Source organism: Ambystoma mexicanum, chromosome 9 (genome assembly GCF_040938575.1).
Source record: "Ambystoma mexicanum isolate Mex_15411 chromosome 9, UKY_AmexF1_1, whole genome shotgun sequence".
Classification (NCBI taxonomy): Eukaryota; Metazoa; Chordata; class Amphibia; order Caudata; family Ambystomatidae; genus Ambystoma; species Ambystoma mexicanum.
This window is the reverse complement of record NC_090931.1, coordinates 379066962-379083623: the sequence shown is the minus strand read 5'-3', so window position 1 is coordinate 379083623 and position 16662 is coordinate 379066962. Positions and strand designations below refer to the sequence as shown.

Below are 16662 nucleotides of genomic sequence, written 5' to 3'. Positions count from 1 at the left end.
AGGTGGGTCATTTAATCCCTCAGCGTCCTTCCCGTTGGAAAGGATTGTGCTTGAAGTGGCAGTTGACACAAAGGCAATATCTACCATTGAGAAGTCAATATGAACATGATGGATCTGTTGACTCATTTGAGAGCTAAAAAGGAGTGTGGGACCCTCTCTACTGAGAAAGAACATGGGTCACATACCCTGTTCTATGGGATTTCTTCCAGTCAGGAGGTTCCACAGCCACGTTTTAGCTCACTGTACCCATCACAGACGAGAAATAGCCATGTGCATATCAGTCTTTGTCCCACCCACAGAGGCAGTCCAGCACCCAAATGCTAGGCATTTCTCTGAACAAGAGTACTATCAGCAACCCCACCAGACACATGTTTCGGTCTTATTGGGCCTCCTCAGTGAGGTGAAGCTGAGCCTCTCTAAGGCACAGTGAGCAAGGGGTTAACGTCTGGATTACCCTTGGTTACTTAGGGTGAAACCCCAAGTCATACAAAATTGAAAAGGATTGTGGGAGCCCCTCTACTGAGAACAAAACATTGGTCAAATAAGCTGTTCTATGGAATTTCTTCCACTCTTTTGACCACTGTTCATTCTCACTAGAGGGGCTCTGACCCTCCTTTTCAATGTTGTATTACTTGGGGTTTCACCCTAAGTAACCCACAGTAATCCAGCTGTGGACCCCTGGCTCACTGTGCCTTAGATAGTCTCGGCTTCACGTCACTGAGGACGCCCAACAAGGTCGACGTGTGTCTGGGGTTGCTGATTGTACTCTTGGTCAAAGGACAATTCCCTAGCATTTTGGTGCTGGACTACCCTTGTGGGTGGGACCAGATTGATATACAAATGGATATTTCTTCTCTGTGTGAAGGGTGCAGTGAGCTAAAACGTAGTTGCAGAACCTCCCGAGTGGAAGAAATTCTATAGAAAAGGGTATTTGACCCATATTAGTTCTTAGTAGAGGGGCTCCCACACGCCTTTGTCATTTTAGAGCTAGGTGGCAGAAGGATGTGGGGGATTTGGATGATTTGCCAAGGCTTTATGTGCGACCAAGAAGGTATCCATAAGCGCCATGTTACAACTCATTCACTTTAAAGTGTTACATAGGATTTATTACTTTCCAGAGCACTGTCACAAAACGGGGAGTAGAAAGTATGCATCCTTCTTAAGAAATAAAATAGGAGTTGGCATATTCTATACCACAATCTGGTCTTCTCCACAGCTGCAGTCCTTTTGGGGAGAAGGTTTTTGGAGAATATCCAAGGCATTGGACTTGCTGTTGAACCTTGACCCAAAAATGACTCTGCAGGGAATTGGAATGTACCAAATAAGATGGATCATTTGGTTATGGTACTGATTGCATCCAAGAGGGAATTTGCGGGCAATGGGGGGCAGCTGATCTGCCCGGAATATGGGATTGGAGCATGGGGTTGGACAGGTGTAAAGAGTATGAGAGGTTGACTAATAAGCACTGGGGGTACCATATGGAACATACGATTTGGGGGAAATAGTTAAATTTGGATGGAAATGTGTAATATGCCATATGTAGGTAATTAGGATTTGAGATTGTCCGTTTTTATTGTCAAACATGCTTGTAGAGTAGCGTGGCGGGTTTGGAGGGGGGCTGCTTTTTATGTTTGTTGACTTGTCTGTTGAAATGCTAATAAAAACAAATTATATTTAGAAAACTGGCAACAAGTTCAAGAATTATTTGCTCTTAGCAGGTGTCTTATTTGGTTACTGCTTGCTTTCATCAGTATTCAACTTTGAATTTCATGTTCCGATATTTTCGGGTTAATTAGGGGTTTCTTTTAGGTTGCTTTGTTGATCTTTGGCTTCCAGGGAGAAAGTTGGAAATGCTTTTAGTTACGGCGCACATTTTATTTGAGATTAATTTTGGTATTCATATGATTTTATTTCTAAGAGTCGGAAGGATTACAAGAAGCTACTCCAACCTGTTAATTTATGTTGCCTGTGTTTGCTTTTCTTTATGTTGCTTTCATTCTGTCTCTTTGCTTGTTTTGTTTGTTTCCTGGTTTGTCATCTCCATAAAGAAGGAATCAACACTTTACCACCTACTCCAAACCGCCTTGCTGTCCCTCCTCCAAAACCCAGACGCTCCAAGAAAGGTGTGTCCTTATTCTTGCATGGGCTTTTAGACCAAATTATTTCCAGCTGCTTCCCACGTCTCCATTTTTGGCTTTGCACACAACCATCAATAGGCCTATTTTTTTAATATTGTTTTAATAGTATCTAACGTGTAATGAACACATATAACTGTGTTTAATAACCGTGTTGTATTACCGCCCTAGAGTTAGTTATTTGCTTACACTATGGTCATGCAGGAGACCAGCAAAGGCACTGAAATATGCAGTTCGCTTTGGAATTTTCCTAGGTACAAGAGCAGCATGGTTTGACGTTCTGCTGCTACCGCTTTACCTTGAGAAAACGTACAGTAATAGATTAAGCCACCTTGCTTGACAAGAATCTCCTTTAGACTCATAGTTGGATGTGACGATAACCTCTATGTCCTTGTCTCAGCTAGGTCAGTGCTTTCTTATTGTGTATTGCTGTGAGTCACAGAGGAGCTTTTACCAGGACAATTTCAAGTCAGATGTACATTTGTGTTTGAGAGAATTAAATGCACATCTGAAAATTGAAATAAACCCAGAATTGTTAATTTCCAAATTATTAGAATTTATTAGTGTTCTAAACATTTTTAATGCTTGAATATATCTTAAAATCAGTTTTGTTGCTCTTTTTTGATATGTGGTGCATTTCCACAGCTGCTCGCAGGACGTTTTGTATGCATGCCTCCAATCGTTTACATCACTTTTTTGCTTGTTTTGTGTTGACTTGTGATCAGATGATGTAGTTTTTTTATTTCATATGTTGGTCTTAATTATGCAAAGAAAGTGGTATGAATTTTGTCTTCCATTTAATTTCCCAATGTTTCTGTTTTCATTTATAGCATTGGCTGTTAGCAATGAGAACACAAGTCTTTCACCAGGTGAGATCTGCATTTGATTTTCCTTTTTAGAATCAGCAGTAGTTTTCTGTGTTATTTTGAGTGCTGTTGACGGACAGAACTATGTGTTGATACATTTATTGACATGTACCGCAGAAAACATTTTCTTCTCTCTGTGACTGCTCTATGCCTCCTTCAAGACTCACAGGGAACGCTTGATGCTGTTACATCCTACTATCTCCATTGACCCCTCCTCTGTGTGCTGAGTGCCTGTGACCTGAGCATAAGTATGGTTGTCACTAAGAGAAGGTAGCGCACTGAAGGTATCACCCAGGTCATTGGTGGGTACGTTTAAATATATGCTTATTTGTACTGTTAATACCTAAATAAGACTCACCGGAGAACTTACATGGATTACTGAGAACGTCTCCTTTCTTCAATACAACATTATGTCGACAAGCTGGTCCTTTAAAGACACTGAAATAAGTCACTTGTGATCTAGGAGAGCTATGGTAGAGTTAGCAGCCACCACCCCACAGTGAAGAACTGCAACTGAGGGTGGTCACCAACAATGTAGGTATCTAGGCCACATGAACACAGAGCTGCATCCAGGCAAAAAAGGGTCAAATATAGTGTGCTGCAATCTAGCAGTAAATAACAATGCCAGCTGCGTTTAGAAGCATAGAACGCAATCTATATCCATAGAGAAATAATAGAAGCCTGTTGAAGAAGCCCATCTTGGAAGGTTTTGTTGAGACCTATGCACAGATTGCATTACCTAGAAGAGGACCAAGGGTATAAGAGTGTATTATTTGGGTACCATTCAAGTCCCACTCAGGCTTTTCCCTCTTGCACCCTGGTATTCCTCTCCTTCTGACCCTCTCTTTCTCCTCCAATTCTCCTCCCTCTGACACGACCTACCTTCTCTAGTCTCTCTCCCTGCTATATCATCTGTCCCTCCAATGTATCTCTCAATCACTTAACCCCACCCTCCAATGTTACCTCTTCCTACTCACTCTCCTCAATTCCATCAGTTTACACCACTGTTCTTCCCACTAATCCTACACACTCTTCCCCATAACACCACTACTCTCCCTTCTTCACATGACCATAACTGTACCCTCCCCACACTATCACCACTCCATCCTCTCCACACTACACTTCTCCATCTCACCCTCCTTTCGCTCTCTGTCACCCCTCACTCACTCCCTTCTCTTACACTACCCCTCTCACTCACACACCTTACACACACAATCACAGCACACTACCACATTCTCTCACCAACAATATCTCACCTTTTCTGTAAACTGCCTCCACCATCTTTACTCCTTCTGGTCTCTTGGTCTGCCACCTCCTACTCCTCTGATCTTTCCCCCAAACAACCCACACCTTCCCATTTCCTGTCCCTGACTTTACCCCCCACCCCCTCCTTGTCCCCTGTTCCAATCTTGCCTGCTCTTCTATCCCCAGGAGTTGTTACAAATTGGTGAGTACATAAAAAGGGGACTAAGCATCGCACCTTTTCGTATCATGGGCCAATGGAAGCAATGTCAATGGCTGCCCACTCTGAATCATGTTCATGTCATGGAGCCGCTACACTGCTAAATTGCAGGTAATCAGTTGGTTTTGAAAAATATTCAAGTTTTTGTCCGGGAGACGCTCCATGGCCGCTCTGCAGGTAAATGAGTCAGTGCCAGCAGGCAGCGTGTAGTGATTGATGTTGACGCTTAAAATGGTTGCCGCTGTGTTGCACAGCGGTCCGTCTCTCTGGTGCTGGGGGAGATAGGCTGGCAGGAGACATTTCACCGGAGGCTCTGGTGGGCTGCCTTGGTACAGCTGATCTGCCAAGACAGCTTTATACGTGTGGTTTTCTGTAATGATAAGAGACTGGCCAGCATTTTGATCCAGAGGTATGGGGTGATCAAGAGTGGGCCTGCCCAAACACATGTAGGCACTTAAAGATGGGACACAAACTGGGCTCCTCCCAACTGCCACCTTCTTTCAGTGGGGTGGCGCTAGCTCTGGCATTGAACCTGGAAGGCCTCCCAGACCAAGCAAAGATGGATCATCATCATCTCTTGACTGGGGAAGACAACTGACACTGTCACACTAGTCATAAGGTATGATTTGAATTCTGGTTCTAGTAGATTTCCTAACCAAGATGGGCCATTTCATTCCATGTCCACATCTGCCCAATGCTTCTGTCAGTGCAACGCTTTTCATACAATGTGTTTTGCTTGCATGGGTAGCCACAAAGAATCCCCACTGATCAATTCACATCAAAGTTTTAGAAGGAATTTTGCCACTGATCCAAATAGACCAAATATACACTTCTAGCCTTCATCCAGCGATGGATGGACAAACCAAACCCTCAATAATACCTTGGAACAATGCCAATGGAGTTATATCACTGAGAATCTTGATAATTGGGTCTCCCTGTTGACAATGGATGAGTTTACGTAGAACAATTCTCATCACAACTCAATTGGTACCACTGCATTTTTTTGGCATGTGAGCCTATCATCCATAAAGACTTGCTATCCACCATCCACCAATATCAGTACCAGTCACCAGAGATGCCAATTCATGAAACTGCCAGGGCGAGCAGACGTGACATCACTCACTCGATGACATCACAGGATGTAGCATCAGACAATATTTGACCCTGGTCACATGACAGGATGTATCATTTCAAATACAAACAAAATCAAGTTTAAGATTTATAAATTGACAAATAGCTAAGTACAACCCATTTTACAACTCGGTGGGACTTAATAGGCCAGAGGTACACATAGTAGAATCAGTTTAGTCCAGGGCATTGCCTTTGAGAGTTACTGCCATCTTATATCCGATACAGCATCTCATAACGGGTATAATAATTATATGCTAAATAAAGCCCCACATTCCTTGGTGAAGCCATAATACACTGATTGTAATCTCTTCTATGCGGGTACTGCCATTGTTTTCCAGTTATGGTGTAACATGCCACGTATAGTCATAAGATGCAAAGGACAATCTCATATGTCCACGGGATACCAACATATGCCAAGTGAAGTTATAATGGTCTAGTAATGCCAGATAATCCCTTATAACCCATATGTATTCACTGTATCTAAGGGAAAGCCTCACATGTCTAGGTGCTACTAATAGTGCAGCCTCAAGTGTATAGTCATCATGCGTAAAATATGGACTTGCATGTTCAGGTGCCTACATCATGGCCTCTCTGTCCCTGCCACCACTCTTACCTCAAGTGTATAGTCATCATGCGTAAAATATGGACTTGCATGTTCAGGTGCCTACATCATGACCTCTCTGTCCCTGCCACCACTCTTACCTCATAGGGTCTCTTAAACGTGCTGCCAGGCAAAGCACCTAGTAAAGGGAGACTTGTTTGCACCTCTTGCAATATTGAAGTAAACAATGACATTTAAAGTATTTCTCAAACTTCAAGTGCAGAATGCGTGGCATCTGTATGTTGTAACGATTTTTCAGGTGGTGTCACTTTTCCCCAGTGGGGAGTACCTTTGTATGAGGCTAGGGTGGTGAGGCCGCTAACACAGAGTCCCCCTAGGGGTGATAAAACACGGTAGGACCCCCTGGGGAGAGAATCGCCTCCTGAGGAGAGAATCCCCATCTGGGTTCAAGGATGTTTCTCTGGGAAAAACCCTTGTCACATCCCAACATTATAACATAACCATGTTAACCAAGCCTTCTAAAAATATAGTAAATTCAGAAACTATGTGCTACTGTACTAGTTCTGACATTATGCCGACATCAAGTACTGGAACGAAGAAAAATCCAAAAATGCTCCCGGAAAGCACAAAGACTATTCAATTAGGTGCTGACAAATTGGGCTGATGCAGTGTCAGAAAGCACTTGGGTATATAAAGCAAACAGCAAGAAAGGATGAAGGAAAAGAAGGAAACGACCGGAGAGTTGAGAAGTAGAAGTGGAAGCTGAAGTGGTGGTTCAGGGGAACTGTCGAGAAAGTCTTGCAGGTCCGCAGCATCGCAGCAGAGGTCGAAGAAGCTGGAGAAGGCATCTTAAATGTTGGCAAGACGTTGAGCGTAGTAGCGGTAGAAGCGGAAGACGGAGGGAGAGAAGGAAACTGAACCAATGAAGAATCAGTTCCATGACCTGGCATTGCGACAGTGTGAAGTCGGGCGGCACGAGAGTGAGCCTGCAGTAAAGAAGTGAAAAGAAATGGAACAAATTGACCGTGAGGCGCCCGAGAAGTGTTGGAGCAGTCGTCAGGGCGCCGGCAGAATAGAAGCAGGAAGATGGAAGGGTTGTGGCGTGCCCTGTAGCGGGTGAACCGTCGGGCCTGACAACTCCGACCGGGCCGCCAGCCCATGCCAAACGCGAAGCCATGTAGGCAGGTGGATAAGAAGCGTCCAGCAGTTTGGGGCTTATGTGACGAAAAGACAGGCAAGTACATTTCTATTGCCCGGACCAACAGTAAAGAAGGGTTGCAAAGACAAGCAGGTCTGTATCGGAAGAAGATAGAATAAATCAAACGCAGAGAGACGGTCCAGGCAGAACTGGAGAAATGTGTTCCCCAAAGAATCGAAAACTGGAGATTGTTGAGAGTCACGGAGGGAGCCAGAAAAACTGAGAGAAGATTCATACTAGAAGCAGTGAACAAACAAACCAAGGCACAGAAGGCATACAATACATTCTATAGCATTAATCTTCCTTAAACATGTAAACAAGAAAGGGAGACTAACTTTAAGCTGAAGGTAACATCCAGAAGAGTTTGAACGTCCTTGCCACTAAAAGCAACTCCCAGACTGAAAGGTCTTCTGGAGCATCATCAGCGGGAACTGCTAGCAGTCGCACGTGGAAAATACCAGGTCTTCGAAGATCTCAAAAAGTGTATCTTTTGGCACACGCCCAAGACTATGAAAGAGGTTGTCTTTCTTATGTATAACTGTCAGCACCACATCCCGCCAAGTGTCTGACCCCGTTCGAAACCAAACGGGATATAAATCTGTCCAGAGAAACAGGGAGAGAATCCTTGTTGTTGTCTGCTAAAATCTGCATGAAGCAGTTCCTCCGGAGAAGGGCTCTGGAAATCTAAGAACGACTCAAACAACTTCTTCTTCATCCCAGTGGGGACAGAATAAATAATTGAAAGGATGTCAAATGTGTAGAATCCTCCATAAAGCAATTAGTAAAACAAAAACTTTAATATTGTTTATTGTAGTGACAGGAATAGCATAGGAGCTTTTTGACAGGGACGGTGCCTTTTGATTTGGACTTTCACGGACTTCCTGATGAGCACACGAGTGTCTTTAGTTTAGGTCGGGAAACCCCATTTGAGTTAAGGTCAAATATGTTTCTCTTTCTTTCGAAAAAACTTTTATCACAATCATCTTGTATAGCAATCATCTTGGCCCCACTTGGTCAGTCTCTTCATTCCTTGTCACCACAATGTTCTAAGATGACAATAAGTACTTTGAAAGTTGTCATTTGCATGAAAATATTCTTGTGTTACACTGCACCGTTTCTACAATGAGGTAAAGGTATTATGTGACAGGGCATTATGGACCTGCCATAGTGGATTAAAGTTTAGCTGCAAAATGTGGAATGTTCTATATGCCTGTTATACTCATATGTCCTGTCCCTTTTCCTCCATTCTTGTGGGCGTCCCCCAACATGGGGTTGGTACCCGAACCTTTAGCAGCGAAAATGTGAGCAACCCCTTTAAATGTAGTATGGCGTGCAGTGGCATGGCCCCAGGCGTAGGAACGCCCCTGAGGCCCCGCCACCTCACCTCAGTCCCTTTTTCCGCACATAAAGTGTCAGGCCTGTCAGCTAAACTGGAGGCTGTTAAGGCTACCTGCTCCCAAGCCGAGAAGCCCTGTGGCTCTTCTGGTCGATCCACTAAGGGGCGCTCCAGCTCTTCTTCATCTTCTGCACCAGGGTGCAAAGCGCTTTCTAGCTCTGGCCCCAGGCGGCAGCTTGATGCGTGGTCCCATACTACTACCAGCTCCCCAGCTGTGGGCGCAGAGAAATGGCTGGAAGTGGTGTACTGTGGTGGAAGAAGCTGCAGTGTGTCTACAGTTGCTACTGTTGGAGGAGGAGCTGAGCAGTGTGTTCAGACCCAAACACAGTTATAACCTCCCAGACCGCACGAAGCCCGAAGCAGAGAAGTGGCTGGAAGTGTTGTACCGTGGTATACCGGGGTAAACGTGTGACAGCAGCAGAGACATTCAACAGACATGTCCACTAAAGAACGCTGTGGCAAGGGGGGGTGTGGCTACGAGGGCCATGTAGGAGGACGCGATCTGGAGGAGCTCCCGAGATCCTGAAATGATCCTGGCGAAATAGTGCATAACAACGTGCCTATGACTGCTGAAAACACACATGTCGATGTGTGAATGGTCTGACTGTGCTTGGTGAACTTTTGGAAGGCGTGGGAGGAACGGTGGTGGAGCTTTGTGTGAAAAAGATAAGGAGCGCCGGAGACGGAAGACGAAACAAAATGGCTGATCAACGACCGGAACAAAGGAAGGAGCAGGCCGCACGGTGGTCGGGCAATAGGAGCGAACTATGTGCGCATTTGTAACTTGCGCGGAACGCAGGTCCCCTGGGTCATGTCTAATAGAACAGTGAGACCGAAGGCAAAGCAGCCCACGTTGGACGATTTTGCCAAGACGTCCCCTGGTCCGGAAAGTTTCAAGAGCAAGGATAAGTCGCCTACAGGCGGGGCATGCCTGCGACGGGTACTAACCAAGAGGTCCTGGCTGCGATTGCGGACTTGAAGGCGGCCTGGGAGGCTAAGCTTGAACTGGCCGTAACTGAGTTGAAAACGGCATTGGACCTTAAGGTCGGTGAGGTGCAGGAGGAGGTGAATTTACTCCGGCAGGACGTCGGGTCCCTGGCGGAGCGCACTGAGACCCTCGAGAAAGAGGTGAGCCCGAACACCGCGGATTGTGCCTCCCATAAGGCCGAATTGCATGCGCTGGTGCAGAGAGTGGGCAACTTGGAGAACAGGGCGGAGGAGGCGGAAGGACGCGCCCCACGGAATAACATTTGCATCGTGGGCCTGCCAGAAGGATCGGAGGGCCGCGATCCCACGGAGTTCATTGAATCTATGCTGTTGCAGGAGATACCCGGAGGAGCCTTATCTCAAGGATTCGCAGTGGAACGTGCGCATAGAGCTCTAACAAGGAGGCCGCCGCTGGGAAACCCACCTAGGCCAGTAATTGCCAAAATCCTTAATTACCTGGACCGGGAGAGGATACTAGAACACTTCCGCAAGGGAGGAACGATTACACGAGGAGCGGCGAACATAATGGCCTACCCGGACTATACCCTGACTGTGCAGCGTAGCCGCATGAACTTTGGGACGGTAAAGCGGAGATTGAGAGAGGCGGGCCATAAATACATGTTGCTGTACCCGGCGAAATTGAAGGTTTTTCACAGACACAAGACTTTGGTTTTTGAGACTCCGGAGGACGCCATGGGATGGCTCGACACACAGGGATGTCCCCAGGAGCCTGATGCTCGGACGGGAAGAGGAGATGGAGGAGATAAGTAGTGCACGAGGAGGGTGCTACAAGATGGCGCGGAATAGGTCTCTGGGACTTGATTATAGTCGTTTGAGCGGCCTTAGGCAGAGAAGGTCAGACTGTTGCACAACATATTATGAGCACTGTGACTATTGCTGTATTTAGGGGAGCCTTGCCGAGCGGATCTCTTTACCCCACTTAGTAACTTTAGTTAAGTGGCCATTAGGGCGACTTCACCCTACTGAGCTCTGGGCATTGGTTGGTGCTTGCAGGGCTAGATGTGGGGGTGCCTGAGTTCCATGGATGGAGCTGGGCAGCCGTTGGGGAGTGTGGTGTTGGGGAAGGGATGGGTAGAGGGTGGGGAGGGAAGTGGGGAGTTTGGGGTGTGTATAGTTATGGGGAGTTCGAGTTTGTACATGAGGCTACAAGAAAAAGCCAGAGGGCTGTATCTGTATCGCGTGGGCAGGTGGGATTTGCTGCACGGAAGGGGAGAGGATACTTATGAGCTATGGGGGATCTTAAGATCGTAACGTGGAATGTCAGGGGACTCAATAGTTACTTAAAGAGGAACAAGGTCATGATGTATTTGAAAAGACAGAAGATTGATATTGCACTGTTGCAGGAGACGCATCTGACTCGGGAAAAGTTGGAACTGGTGGGGAAGAAGTGGAGAGGTATTGTAGTGGACTCTCCGTATTCTGCCTACGCTAGTGGAGTGTTGGTCTGGGTGGCACCGCACGTTCCTCTCCAACTTACACAAGAGGTGGTGGATACAGAGGGGAGGATGGTCATATTGAAGGCACTGGTGGAGAATAAGGAGGTGTGCATTGTAAATACGTATGCCCCCAATCAAAATACGGCGGCATATTTTAGGACTCTGTGTACCAACCTGGGTGCATGTGTTGGTGGGGCGGTCATTTGGGGAGGGGATTTTAATTGTGTGCTGAACCCCAGGGTAGACAGATCTGATGATAAGATTGATAGGCCCACCCCAGCGGCCAGGGCATTGCAGACACTGCTCGACGACTTCGGGCTGGCAGATGTTTGGAGGCTGAAACATCCTAATGAGGAACAGTATTCGCATTACTCAGCCCCGCAACAACTGCATACAAGACTTGATTATTTTTTTGCCACGCCAGATGTGGTGGTAGAGACCACCCAAATAGAATACAAAGCGAGGGTCCTGTCGGACCACTCGCCTCTGGTCCTGGGATGGCAGTACTGCCACCCCAGAGTGCGGATACCGACGTGGCGCCTCCGGGCTGAGGCGCTCAAGGATCCGGTCTTCAGAGAGGATATCAGGGACGAGATCACACATTATTTCGAAGAGAACGCTGGCAGTGTGGATTCGGCGGGCACGCTCTGGGAAGCCTTTAAGGTGTTATTGCGGGGTGCTGCCATTGCTAAATCAAAGGGCCTGCAGGGTGGGGTCTTAACGGAGTTAGGGGAAGCTGAGGATGAACTGGAACGGGAACTCAATAGGGGAGGGGGGGATGCAGAGCCAGTACTTAAACTACAGCAGCAGTGTGCAGAACTTTGGGAAAGGCTCTGCAACCTCAACTATAAGAAGTATGTTGAGAGACAGCATGCAGGTGGGGATAAAACGGGCTGTCTCTTGGCGTGGCTATACAAGAGTGAAACCCCTGGGCCGCCGATTAGGACGATAACCAGAGAGGATAGAGAGAGGTAGCGAACACCCAAGGAGTCGTCAATGAGGCATTCTTAGATTATTACAGGGCACTATATGAGGACAAAGGGGGGGCAGCCGAGAGGAGATAAGGGAAACTTTAAGAGATATGGGATTACCTAAGATTAGTGCCGAAGAAAGAGAGGAGCTGGATGCACCGCTGCCCACCAGTAAGGCCCCGGGTGCGGATGGACTCCCTAGCAAATTTTATAAAGCATATAGAGAGGATGTACTCCCCCGCCCCCCAAACCCCCCCATGCTAGAAATGCTTAATGAATCGTTTGAGGTGGGCCGGTTGCCGGAATCGCTTAGAGAAGCGATAATAATACCGCTCCCTAAGCCCAACAAACCAGGGCATAGCTGCGGCTCCTATAGGCCCTTGTCAATGCTGAACCAAGACGGCAAGATATTGACGGCGGTCCTGGCCAATAGATTGCGGAGAGTTATTAGTAAATTGATACATCCGGACCAAACAGGTTATGTCCCCAATAGAAATATAACCCACAACTATAGGCGACTCCACCGGGTGATTGAATGGGGGAGCAAGAGCGAGGGTGAAATGGCAGTTGTGTCCTTAGATGCAGTCAAAGCTTTCGACTCAGGTGGTCGTGGTTGCTGGAGGCCCTGAAGGAATACGGGATGGGGCCGGGCTATGTTAGGTGGGCGAAGTTGCTGTACAGTGAGCCGCTGGCTAGGGTACGTACAGGAGCGGTGATATCCGAGAGGTGGCAACTTAGCAGAGGCACCAGACAAGGGTGCCCCTGGTCCCCGATGTTATATATTCTGGCCCTGGAGCCCCTGCAACAATATGACATGATAGGCATTGAGGTAGGGGGAGAGAAACACCTAATATCCCTGTATGCTGACGATTTGCTATTATATTTGAAATATCCGGAGGAAAATCTTCAATATATTCTGGAGGTAATGGAAAGGTATGCAGAACTGTCTGGCATAGCGGTGAACCCCTAAAAATCGAGCATATTCCCATTGGGTAGCTACAGAGGAACCCTTCCGGAGCAGTTGCCAGTGTTGCCGATAGCATGGGCGGTTGGTTCCTTCCGCTACCTCGGAATAGATGTGTATCACACGGTAGAAGAGGAACATATGCATAACACCGAGGTGGCTGTGGGAAAAATCCGTAAAAGCATGAAGTTTTGGGAGAAGTTGCCGTTGGCGATGATGGGGACGGCGGGCGATGCTCAAAATGGTGGTCCTGCCCAGGCTCTTACATTTTTTCAGCAATATTCCGTACATGATACCTAAGAAGTTTTTTGCCAAGCTGAATAGTATGTGCAGAGACTTCCTATGGCATGGCACTCGGAATAGAGTGGCGCTATGGAAGTTGCAGAATTTCTATGAAAAGGGGGGTATTAAGCTGCCTAATTTTGAGGCCTATTATGTAGCTGGTCAGTTGCAATATGTGGTCAGATGGCTCTCTGATGAGGTAACGCCCGAATTTAGGCTGTTTGGACAGGAGGCACTCCGTTCTACCTGAAGGAAATTATTTGGTTGCCTAGGTCAGAAATGAAGGAGCGCCCGGGAATGATGTTGCTGAGGTGGAAGATGTGGCGTAGAGTATGTCGAATGATGGAGGACCCGTACCCGTGTTCCCCGCAGGTGCCGTTGGTGGCCTTGGCAGGGGAAGACAAACAACTAAGGATGATAATCAGGACCTACTGGGAGTCGGTCGGGCTGGTTACATTGGGGGATGTCTGGCAAGAGGGGGCCATTAGGGATTTTGAAGGACTAGGGGAAGAGGCAGGCTTGCATAGGGGCCAGTATGTCACGTACCTAAGGCTGGTGCAGAATATTCGTAAAATCTGGCCTGAGACTGTATTGGCGGAGGAACCAGACGCCACTATGGGGACAATATATGACATATCAGAAGGGGGGCATGAGATCTCTAAATTGTATGAGATGGTGATGACCCGGGTTGGGAAGGAATTGACGCATTTGAGGTTGGATTGGGAAACAGAGGTGGGAGCACAGATGGAAGATGGGATGTGGGAGCGTGCTATGGGATACCACAAGAAGGTGTCAAGAAATGCCAGATTACAACAAATACACTTGTATATAACGCACAGAGCTTACATGACCCCGATGAGAATATCGAAGTTTGTAAATGCGGGGCGACAAGCGTGCCCAAAATGCGATAAGGAAAATGCTGATATGACACACATGTTTTGGTCTTGCCCAGTGATTGAGAGTTTCTGGGGAGAAGTGGCGCAAAAACTAGCGGACAAAGGGGTCACGCTCATTATAGATATGGCCTGGGTCTGCCTGTGGGGAGGGTTTCCCAGACCACGGAAACTTAAACATGTTGGGAAATTGAAGGACTTGGCATATGTGCTCCCAAACGAAGGATTGCCATGGGATGGAAGCAGAACCATAAGCCACGGGTGGAGGTATGGTGGCGGGAATTGCAGAAATGGGCAGAGGCTGAAACGGTGGTATGGCAGGAGGCATGTAGCATGTGTGGGGAAGAAGAAGTGAGTACCCTGCTGCCATGGAGAGTATTAATAGCAGGACTGTTTGGAACAATAACGGATTCTGCAGTCTCAGAAGGAGGTGATACCCTGCCACACGCAGCAGATACGGAATGAGAAGGACAAACAAGCTCTTGAGGGGGGAGGGATTGGGGGAGCAGTGGTCTTGACTAATTGATGTTCATGTGATTGTTGCAAAAAGCGCTGCCAGTTTGGTTTGTATTGTTTGTTTGTTTTAAAAAATAATAAAAACCGTTTAAAAAAAAAAAACGCTGCGGCAAGGTGAGCAAGAGCCTGAAAATGCTAGTGGAGTATGCAGTGTGTGATATATTATCAAGGCGCCGCATAGCCTGGCCTAAAGGTAAAAAAAAGTGAACAAGGAATTTTCTGCCTGACCCTGTGTGTACTGTTGCCCCCTGCCATGTGACTGATTGCCGTTCAAAAACCTCCTGCTAGCAATGCCGTGTAAAATGGCAACAAAGCCACGTATCCAAGAGCCTAGAAAAGACAAGCCATATGGAAAGAAGGCCCCTAGTGAGGAGGGATTGCAAGCCAATGCTGGACAGGCACGCCCAGTACAGACTTGCTCAGTGGCGGCAGGTACCAACAATGAATATGACAATATGGCGATAGCAGGTCAAATCACAAATATTATCAACCAGCAGGGGTGCCTGACAAAATCTCGAAACAGGTGGATGCCCAACCACAAATATGGTGACTCAAAGTGGCCCCAACTCAGATTACGAGGACACAGATGACAATTCTCCATCGGCCCTGTGCTATCGGTTACAAGGGACAGTTGCCTACAATGCTTTGCCAGCTGCAAACGTGGGTGATCAGGCTGCAGTTACATCGGAAAATGGTGGTACCTGCAATGGTGCACGCAAGCATGACCGCCCCCAAAGGTCTAAATATGTAGTAAGTGGCAAAAAAACAGAGTGCGAAAGATATGAGGGGAACTGTATGCAGTCACTTAGTGTGGCAGAGATTCACAATGCGAGTGTAGTTTTAAAGGGTTCCCGAGCACCTGGACCTAACGGTTTGTTGAATGCAGTATTGAAGACTGGCCCGGTATTATGGGCTGGCATGCTAAAAATGTTATTCGATAAGGTCTGCAATGGCAAAAAGGTGCCAGGTACATGGCAGCAGGCCATTATAGTGCCAGTTTACAAAAAGGGGACAGTGTGCCCCTCGAATTATAGGCTATTGTCTTTATTAGATGTAACTGGCAAACTGTTTGCACATTTTGTATTAAAAGAGCTGCAACAATGGGCCGATGAAAGCAATATACTGCATCCTACGCAAACTGGTTTTCGCCCAGGCTCGGCTATCGTACAGAACATCAGGCTCCTAGACACCCTGATTACAGAGGCGGTTAAAAAAGAGAACCCAGTGTTATATGTGATATGGGTGGACTTCAGTGCTGCATTCAATACTGTTAGCCACACACGTTTATGGCAGAAGCTACGCACATGGGGATGCCCGGAATGGGTATTGGCCATGGTGATACTCCTCTACTCCAATAGCAAAGTGCAAGTGCGCCTGAATAACTCAGGCTTGGTGTCTTCCTCAGTGGAGATAAGAAAGGGGTTAGGCAGGGGTGTTCATTGGTGCCACTGTTATTCAACCTCTACTTGACTGACCTTCCCCTGCGACTCTTATTGGTTGAAGGCTGCTCAATCAAGCTGGGTCCCTGACATTTAGCAAGCCTATTGTACGCCGATGATCTGGTTTTACTGGACCGTATGATAAGGGGAGCTAAAATTAAATATAAAGATCTGTGTGAATATGCTATGCAAAATGATCTGATAATTTTCTTTTTTTTTTTGTTTTTTTTACAACAATCAACAAAAACAAACCCAACAGTGCATGTCATAGATATCAGGCATCAAAAGCATTACCATAAAATGGCCACTGTTCTCCCTTTACCCTCCGCCCTTAACTCGAGCTAACTCTCCCTCGTTCTTCGCCCTAGTTTCTTCTAGAGGTTCACCCTCCTCTATCACCGGA

General features: G+C 46.9%; 1 protein-coding gene across 9 annotated transcripts in view; it reads left to right on the top strand.

Moving 5' to 3' along the window:
* The window catches only part of TSPOAP1 (TSPO associated protein 1), a 3887333-nt gene that overhangs the window by 3048023 nt on the left and 822648 nt on the right, over window positions 1–16662 (top strand). For 7 of the 9 annotated variants that reach the window (XM_069614850.1, XM_069614845.1, XM_069614847.1 and 4 more), the window contains 2 exons: window positions 2049–2123; window positions 2966–3004. In XM_069614850.1, coding sequence (XP_069470951.1) covers window positions 2049–2123; window positions 2966–3004 — 114 coding nt within the window. The remainder of the gene's footprint in view (window positions 1–2048; window positions 2124–2965; window positions 3005–16662) is intronic. The other 2 variants (XM_069614844.1, XM_069614846.1) reach the window with 2 other exon arrangements.